The sequence below is a fragment of the Montipora capricornis genome, chromosome 6 (assembly GCF_036669925.1).
Source record: "Montipora capricornis isolate CH-2021 chromosome 6, ASM3666992v2, whole genome shotgun sequence".
NCBI classification, from domain to species: domain Eukaryota; kingdom Metazoa; phylum Cnidaria; class Anthozoa; order Scleractinia; family Acroporidae; genus Montipora; species Montipora capricornis.
In genome coordinates this window covers 9,934,789-9,944,788 of record NC_090888.1, presented here as the reverse complement: position 1 = coordinate 9,944,788, position 10,000 = coordinate 9,934,789, and the positions used below count along the sequence as shown (strand labels likewise).

At 38.6% G+C, this 10,000-nt stretch overlaps 1 protein-coding gene across 4 annotated transcripts in view; it reads right to left on the bottom strand.

The window, feature by feature from the left end:
- The window catches only part of LOC138051497 (uncharacterized), a 282,752-nt gene extending 273,676 nt beyond the window's left edge, over positions 1 to 9,076 (bottom strand). Inside the window, exons 1-4 of one of the 4 annotated variants that reach the window (XM_068897712.1) lie at positions 8,956 to 9,076; positions 2,029 to 2,415; positions 978 to 1,025; positions 14 to 225 (exon numbers count right to left, since the gene is read on the bottom strand). In XM_068897712.1, the coding sequence (XP_068753813.1) occupies positions 14 to 225; positions 978 to 1,025; positions 2,029 to 2,383 (615 nt within the window). In that variant the 5' untranslated portion in view covers positions 2,384 to 2,415; positions 8,956 to 9,076. Of the gene's footprint in view, positions 1 to 13; positions 226 to 977; positions 1,026 to 2,028; positions 2,416 to 8,547; positions 8,752 to 8,955 lie in introns of those variants that run through there. The other 3 variants (XM_068897714.1, XM_068897713.1, XM_068897709.1) reach the window with 3 other exon arrangements.
- Positions 9,077 to 10,000: the final 924 nt, after the last annotated feature.

Sequence of the window (10,000 nt, the reverse complement as noted above, 5' to 3'; positions counted from 1 at the left end):
TCAGCACACTAACCGTTCCCCAACTGTCAATGAATCTGCGGTAAGCTCCTTGATGGTACTTTTCGGGCAAACTACACACAGAAGCTGCAAAGTCTTTTGTAACCGAATACTTCTGAACTCGAGCTAAGTCCAGTTGATATCGAGCAACACCCTTATTGCAGACTTCTTTCTTTTCAAAAAAGACTTTGTGATTATTTGTTGTCTCTTTTTTCATCTTCGCATAACCTACAATAGCGAGAAAGCGGAGACAAAGACAAGGGCAGAAACAGACACACAGTTAATTTATCAACCGTGGGAGTTTCTTCGATTACATACGATTTGTTTACCAGAAAGCCGTGTCAGTCAAACGACAGTTGTTACCAAAATAAAAGAGAGTCATGATGTAAATATCTTAGCAAAGATAACATCAAAATAAATCGAGAACAAAGACGAACAGAACGAACTTCTTGTCAGTTTCCACGTGTCCTTTCCGTTTTCTGAAACGGAGTTCATGTGCACGTTTTACTTTTCTCGGCTTTAAGATTTTAATTTCATGAGAACTTGCGCTAAAATGTTACAAGAAACATTAGTCAGGTCACAGTGTTTATTTCTCGGGCCTGTGGACTGGTAGTTGTCCTTGGAAATTTTATGTAAGCCCTCGAACAAAACCTCGAACATGTAAGCCCTCGAACATCGTTCTCGAGCTGATACTTGCTTTTTAAAACTCAAAATCTCGACGGAAAAATATAAGGTCCTTGGCCCTCGATAAAACACTATATTGTTGGCTGATAGCTGTCATTGCAAGAAATTTATGTCCTTTAAACTACGATATTACTAAACTTACATTGTTTTAGTAACTAAAATGGAAGATGTCAAAAGTCACTATGGTTAATGACCTACTTTAACTACCTTTAAGGTTTACTTGTTATCGAACTTGTGTTCGATAACTGTTTTGATGAAGTTTGATAAGAGTCAGACAAATTGATATAAATTCTTACTTGTACTGAGACTGAAGGCAACATTCCATAATCCTACGTCGTAACCAGCTATGAAAAATTAATAATGATAAAAACAATGAATATTTTATGCTGTGTTTAAATTCAAATCTCCATGAGGGTTGTGGAGGAACCCTTTCCCCAATCTAACGCACCCCGAAGCTTTCTCCTAAAGAAAAAACATCACAAGTATTTGGCATGAAGTAAATAGCCCTGAAATGACATTGTTATTTCTCTGTTTATGACGTAATTCACCATCGTAGCTTCATGACCTAGGATTCCAGCATTTTTTTCAATTTCATCGAAGATAGCAAGAATTGACGAAAAAATTAATCAAATGATTATGGATCGTGAAAAAGCAATCATTCTGAATTTTGCGCAGGCGAAATTGAATTGAGATCAAATAAAGAATTACGTTAAAAAACTATTTTTGACTAAACCTATATTTCTGACTAAACCCGCATGTCACAACTGGCGCATCAGAATTTCTGCAATCTATGAGAGAAAAGCTCATGAAATCTTAAAGCTTCATAGGGTAGATACTTATTTCATAATTCCAAAAAAGATGGGAGAGGTTTGAATCCACCACGCCTTCTTCTCAGAGGATTAAAGTGCTGTCCTATCCAAGCCATTTTAAAACATTAAAAAAAACGTCTGCTAGATGAGTTCCACAATATGAGCTTAACAATTTTGTTACCATGGCAACATACTAGGTTCCAGACCTTCCCGATATTTAAGGCTTTCTGGTCATCTTTGGCGTTCCAGTTTAGCATTTGCCAATGGTGCCTCATCTGTACAATCTAGCAAGCGTATAAATATGTTAGGTCGAGTTCTTGGCTTGGTTCAGTTTCTCCGAGATGAAAATCGTTGAAATATTGAAAACAAGTTTGAGGGGTTTGGAAAGAAGTGAGTTGCCATGGGAATGGAATTTATAACAGCCTTGAGTGTGTTGCCTGTAGAACTATTAGTCTTCCAAGTTTCAGTGGTGTCTGCATAAACTCTCTTTGTATACTTGAAGACCAATCGTTTTAAATTATAAAACGTCTAAGCTCACCGCTGGCTTCCACATCAACCTTGAGTTTATCTTGATAAGACTTGGCCCCGGAAAATACTTCGTTTGTGGTAGTTTTGACGCAGGATGAGCGATGAACAAAGACAACCTGGTCTGGTACCCGGTAAAGTCCATCAACAGAAGTTTTCTTTGTATCCCATGTCAGTTTGAGTATCTTTCTCGTGGAGAGCAGACCTGGGTCGACACCACCGTGTGACAATTGGCCGCCGTCGGGATTTCCTTTCAGAATATTGTAGCCGACACCTAAAAATCCAAGACCTTTGGCCGTGTCTACATCCTCGGTAGCACGGGTGACAACGGCAACACCAAGAGTGATGAGAAAAGTGATCAGACACATGGCGTCCCTGTAAAGAGAAGAAGTAGGTACCTCTAGGGTACACAAGGCTAATGCTCAGTGCAGTTACCAGACCACGTAAGGATCATAACGCACCCCGTTTAAGGTGGTGGTTGTAATGGCGGTTAAACGCTAAACAGGTAATGGATGAGTGCTCCAAAATTTGGTTGACCGTTTTCCCGCATGACTGACATGAAATTACAGTGAAAGCTCACCTTACGGTAACTTGCGATCGTACCCTCCCTCCCTACATATCATTTCCTTCTCCCTTTTCAAAATCGAACGCCTGGTCGCAGGTTGGCCTTATGGTCACTTCGTTATTACGCCCGATATTATAATATTTTTTTGTTCTGGCAAAACGCCCATATTATTTCATACAGCCAATGGTCACATTCTATAATTCCAATCTGTATAATCAATTTTATTAAAAACTGTATGATTGCAATTCGAGAGTTTTCATTGGCTCAGCCATGATGGGTTATGAGCCATCACACCATGCTCTACAAATATGGGAAGCGTACACATGATTTTATAAGTCGATGATGTTATAAGTTTGGTCCGTTGAAAGCGATTGGTTTACAACTAGTTTGTGACACACCGGACAGTTAACGTAACGAAAACGAATACCTTGAACGTGTTTTTCACAAGAACAACTACAACACTGACTTTATTAGACGCAACGAACAGGAGCCCGACACCTGTTACATTAAGGGCACTTCTGAGACCATCTCACGGGCCCTACAACATCCGTATAGACAGACAGGGAGCAGGTTACAAGATCAAATGCTCCGAATTCCAGGCTTCCTACATTGATGAGACTGGCAGAAACCTAACACGAGACTGACTGAACACAAACGATCGACGATAAATGGTGATGCCAACAATCACATTGCTGCACAACCACAACGTTAACTGGGACACTGCCCAATGCTTAACCTACAGTGCGAACTATTTTCAACCACTGACTCTGGAAAGCTGTTAGACTAAGTTAGAACAAATGCCCCTTAAAAGATGTCAACAACTACCGGCACCTTGCAAATGACTTATCCACGACGTAAACGAAACCGATAAAACGGAATTCTAAGAGACCGACTTAATCTAAGTTAAAGTGCCCCTGTGATCAAAAAAACCACTTCCTTTTTTCCTTCAGATTTTGAAAGTTTGTTTGCTTAACACCTGACTAGCAAAATTTTGAGCTTTGATTTTTATCCAAAGGTCGCTTACTTTGAGTGTAAGTTTTGAATTTCACGGTCCGCCATTACTCACGTTCAAAACTGACCGATTGGAACTCAGACGGTTGGTTCCAGGGAAACGTGACGTCAGAGGCTCACTAGCTTAAAATTGCAGCGTGTGAACGCAGCTTACTATATATGCAAAGCGTGAGTTTAAAAGTGTGAAAGCCCAAAACCCCCGTGCTGCATATTAATTTTGCAGCGTACACACGTATTGCATTCTTAAACTAGTGAGCCTTTGACGTCATTTTCTCCTCGATCCAGGTCTCTCAAGAACATAATGTTAGTAATGGCGGACCATTAAATAGGAAAATTACAGTTAAAATAAAGAGGTGTCTTTTTGAAATCAAGGCTTAAAACGTGGGTCACTTAGTGTTTTGTTAACATAGTTTTGAAATCCAAAGAAAAATATGAATTGATTTTTTGGTCACAGGGGCACTTTAAACTATACACGAACCTCAAACCGACCAATTTGACTAACAATAGACGGATCGAAACCGACCAATGACTAATGACAAACTTTATACGAGTCTTTCAGTCAATACCATCATGGCTAAACTGACCAATCACTTTCAACGGACAAGACTTAAAACATCATCGACTGACAAACACTATTCACATGACTATGAAGATGACTTCCGCTCAGGTTGTCGAAACGTCAGTCAACAACAACAGTTCTTTTCAGAACTACCCTCACCCGGATGGTCACACTATACGAACTATAAGCATCCGTAATTGACTAAAAAATGTCCTGTGTATGAATATCAATTTTGCCAAATTTGAAAAAAATTTGGATAGTACGTCATTTTCATGGGAATTACCTTAAGTTGTGTGTATAACTGCGATGATCAATCATGTCTTCATATCTTTCTCCGAAGTTCAAATTTATGATCTTTCATATATTTACTTGCATTCTTCATCATCTACGGGTACATTACGAACTCACAACATGATCTGCTATCAGTTGGTTTGATAGCTCAGTTGGTCAAGCACTGCACAGGTATCGCAGAGATCGAATGCCGTTCAACCCTGAATTTTTTTAGGCTTAAACTTCACATCTGCTTAAGTTGTGTGTATAACTATGATGATCAATCATGCCTTCATATCTTTCTCCGCAGTTCAAATATATGATCGTTCATAAATTCACTCGTATTCTTCACCATTCACGGGTATATTACGAACTCACAACGTGACCAGCTCCCACTTTGCTTGACAGTTCAGTTGGTACAGCACAGCACAGGTATCGGAGAGTCCATGGGTTCACAACTGCTTAACGACGGTGCCTACTATTGTTATTGCGTATATGTTCTGCGCATCTCGAGATACTCGGATTTCCTATCGGTGATGCTTACCAATAGAGGGATATTTTTGCGCGGTTTAAAATTATGCAGAGAAAGTGGATCTTAGTAAGTATTATTGGTATCCAAAAAGAAAATTGGGGGCAACCATGCATTTTTCAGAGAGAATTAATTTGAGAAAGAACGCCATACATGGCTTTGTATTTTAAAGCTTTTTTCAAATATTGTTCATGAATTATCTCTGAAAAATGCGTGGTTACCTCCAATTTTCTTTTTCGATTTCAATAACACTTGTTAAGATCTGCATTTCCAGCATAATCATAAACCGGGGCAAAAATACCTTTAAATTAATAGGCACCGTCCTGCAATGATGAATCATGTTTTCATATCTTTCTCTGCAGTTCAAATATATGATCTCTCATATTTACTTGATAAGTCAAACAAAAGTAGAATGGCTCGTTACCGAAATTCAGTGAACCAATCAGAAAGCTAAAATCCATTATTTGAGGATGAGAATATAATGTCTTGAAATAACAAACAATTAGCAATTACATCTGTGCAATGGACTCATACATTCTATGTAAGGAAACAAATAATTCGTACAACTGAAATCAATTGCTCCAGCTGCGAAATTTATTTTGGTCTTAATGTGTCCCCTTTTAAGATCTTCTTGATTTTCTTTTTGATTTAAAGATTTACAAGAGAGCAACAACTGTGTTTGTTGTTCATCCTTGCAGGGGCGTAGCGTCCACATACGCACGTACGCCCGTGCGTACAATACAATACAATACATACTTAATTGACCGCTCCCCATAGGGGCTTTTCAGGGCCAATGAAACACAACGAAACGACGGAACAGAACAACAACTACAACTGTTAAGAATCCCAACTGGCCGGAGGCAAACCAGTTGGCTATTTACAAGTGCAGCTGAGAAGTTGAACCAGGGACAACCAGGATCAAATTCAACGAGTGGTCAGAGCGGGTCTTGAACCCAGGATCTCCGGATCTCAAGGCAAGCGCCCTAACCACTGAGCTGCGTACAGCTCAAATCCGGGAATCCTTATTCCATGGAGGAATTAATTCTTTTTAGTCATAAAATCGAGCCAAGTTTTTTAAATTTCGAATTAAACTGGTGTCTATGTGTAAGTATTTCCAGTATCTTTTCATTAACCCGTACAGGCCTGGCCAAACGGATCAAACATTGTTGGACGCTGTTGAAAAGTGTCGAAAGAGGTGAACAAACGAATGCAACATGTTGGATCCCGAATTTTGGACTCAAGGATCTGGAACCAAAATCTACCCAGAATCCCTAGAAAACAAAGTCTCGCCATGTTGGCGTTTTCAAGTTCCCTTTAAAATTATGAATAGAGTCACTCTCTGTGACCCCCTACTTTGGAGCGCCTTCGGCGCTCGAAACATTCTTCGCGTGAGTACAACTTTTAAATCTCACGATACGCCCCTGCCTAGGAAGGATTTTATCAAATAACTCAGTTTAGTTTAATTGCAGGTATTAATAAGGAAAATAGGTTTAAAGCATGAGCCGGTTTAATTTAGTCGGAGTTGGAAAAGTCATGAAAATTATGAGGTGCAATAGACCCTATTGCGGCATAAATGGCTGCCAATTAAAAACTCGTTTATAAGTAGTAAAGGTAGCCCAACTAACCTCTTTTTTTAAGTTGATCGATCATTTAAAAAACGAGGTTAGTTGGGCCAATTTAAATGCACACATAAGAATTTTTAATTGGCAACGATTTATGAATGGGATCTATAAAAGCCTTGATTCTGAAGGATTTCGAGAAGTATTAGATTGATTTCACTGAAATAATTAATTCAAAAATAGGAGCGAAAGTTTGAGCGAAAGAATGCAAGAATCATCCATACTAAAAAAAATATTTACCCTTTTCTTGTTATAAATTATATAAAATATGGAGTATATTTTTTGTTGAAGATAATTTAGTTCTGAATGGTTCTTTTTTATCATCTACTCAAGATTGCAAACCGCGCTTCAACTTCAACTTCAATATCGGATGAACTTGGCGTCTTGTTGATAGCTATGATGCATTATCTGCTTAGCTCTTCAGCCCGAGGCTTTAACTGATTACTTTTCTTTCTTACTTCAAAGCACGTATCTGCATTGGTACCTCAGTACTTTGTGTTCAGGTTGAATTGTTACCAGTCACGCGTCACGCGCTAGGTTACCCTTAGTGCTTTTCAGTTGTACCTCGTGCTTGGCTAAGTCGCCATCTTGATAGTCATTAAATGTTGGTTTGCTTATGTCTGTTATGTGTCTCACGTCCTATAATAAGCTGAAGCTTATTACAGAATCGTGTTTTTTTGTTGAATGTGAGATACCTTTAAACTTACGATCTCATATATATATGGCGTCAACGAATGAGGCATATATGGATTTCAGATTAAAATTACAAAAACTTGTAGCTGTTAATCAGATATACCACAGTAATAGCTCATTTCGGAGTTGCCTTAAGCGCCTATCAAGGTGAGACCTTGTGCACAACCATTCATATGAAAATGAGTGTTATTTGTATGTGATTAAATCCTATTTTCAGATGAAAGGATGTGCGCCAGACTCGCTTTGAGAAAGAAGCTAATAATAGTTCGGAAATGGCCTATTGCGTTCGAGCGAATGGAGAACGCATCCTAATTTTGTGTTGGTGTCATGTGTAAATGCTGGGTGTGCTGCGTAGCACAGGCGAAATTAAATTGATCGAGATTTTAGTGTGGAAGCAAATGTAGCCGCCCCGAGGATTTGCGTTGTAAACGAAGTTTATTTACCTTACAATAGAAAATTAACGCTTCGTGAAATTAACGTGAAATTTAAAACGACGAGTTAAAAGTAATCGATTATTTCCTCGTCATTAATTAAGTGGAGCGTTAATTTCCGCGACCTTAACGAATTGTAGGGAGGCTTGGAAGAGAGCAAGGAAAAATAACTTATTTTGTCAGGGTAGATATCCACTGGTATCATCGACTCTGAGAAAAGCGACCACAGCTGCTTTCCTTACTCCCGCGTTTAGGAACAATTCCACGAACACTGTTTGCATATCGAATTTTTCGTTCTCGTTCTCTCAGCAAATTGTGTTCCTTAGTCATGTTAATTTCCCTCATTTTGCCTTAATTTTCTAAAATGGGAAGCACATTTCCCTTTAATTTACGTCTTGGATTAACACGAGCGTTAATTTCCTCTCATGATATGGTATATTCGCGTGTGTGACTGTAACAGTTTTTGCTATTAATTTTGTTGGAGAATAGACCATATTCGTATTCTCGGTATTGGGCTGGAACTAGCTTGCAATGGAGGCTAATGCGGGGGAATCTTTTCAAATGCAAATACTTTCTAATATATTCCCCCGCATTAGCCTCCATTGCAAGCTAGTTCCAGTCCAATACTGAGAATACGAATCTTGTCTATTGTTTCAAAATCAGAGGCCCATGTATGTCAAATTTCACCTGTTTCAACTTATTAATAAACCAGGCGTTTAATAGAAGCTGAACTGCCCTCGAAATCGTCTATCCTCCTCTTCCACATGGCATCTTTTGTTAAAAGTGAATTATACACTTAAAAATAGACTTTAACTTTCATAAGTGCTTATTATTTAATAACACATTTGACCTTACCAAACCAAAGATTTCAACCCTTGAAAGGTACTTCTCCCCTTTTGGTCGAACGCATTTCTCTAATCACCTCATTACCACTAGTAAACAGAACCCAGAATAGAGAGTGAAGACGTCTAAGACTCCTACAATGTACTTATTTAAGACACCTAAACCGGCCTTAACCACTCTTTCTAACGCCAGACGATTTTACTTGTCAATGGGGAATTCTCGGGAGTCAATGGTTTAACCACTCACTGAAAAACTGTCCTATTAACCTTTTGACACCTAAACCGGTCATACTTAACGTATTTAAGTATTTAACGCCAGACCTGTTTTACTAGTCAATGGGGAACCTCCAGGAGTCAATGGGTTAAGTTGAAAGATATTCATCAATCGCAACATTGTGAAGTCTCGTTTTAGTCTACTAACCTTTAGAATTCGCTGGATGCCTACGATATTTCTGATGCAAGTCGTTTAGCGTTGGCTTGGAAAACGAGATTCTTTCAAAGTATATATTTATCTTAATTTGTTATTCTTATCTTATTATCTCGGATGCGTAGCATCCGAGATAATTAGTGCAAGCGGCTGACAGGTTAATTGTTTTAAAATTGCATTACGATTGGGCAAACAATGCGATACGTAGGTTGAGGCGGGTGATCGAATTTAGAATTCTTTCTTTTTGTTAAAATTTTCTTTGTTGGTAAAGTTCCAAATCCCACAGCGATATTTGGGCGTGGAAAACGCTGGCACCGCTGACAAGACAAGACAAGACAAGACAAGACAAGACAAGACAAGACAAGACAAGACAAGACAAGACAAGACAAGACAAGACAAGACAAGACAAGACAAGACAAGACAAGACAAGACAAGACAAGACAAGACAAGACAAGACTTTTGTTTACTTCAAAACATAATAGTCCTCAATCTTAAAGTATAGTTAGAAGCAACTTATGAATTTTTCTTTTAAATGCTCTTTTCGTGACCTTACGCCAGTCGGGGTGTAGACAGTTCCATAATCTCGCACCAAACGCAGAGAAAGACAAGCCAAGATCCAAACTGTTTAACCCTAAATCACATTATAACTTTAGTCTTCCTTTGAAAGGATTACTACCGTTTGGTTATAAAAGTGCACCTACAAAACTAATAGGTGCACCCGTGCTAAAACGTTAGAGGGTGAAAAAAATTGAAAATTATAAAGAGGAATTACAACCTTGGCTCTGTTAAATTCATTTGAATGATGAAATTGAATGTAAAAAAATCTCTGAGTCTTCGAAGAAGCCAACTCGATAACCCTGCAGTGATAAGAAATTGTTTAATTAAAGATGAACGATGTCCCAGTGCACCAACGTGGTCTAACCTGTGGGAGACTCGAGGATCGAGGGTCTGGAATCTCAATTGATTTCCAAATCTCGTAATTCCTAGCCTATCATTTAAAAATTTCAGCCCATTCTCAGAGACCAGTAACTTTTGAAGA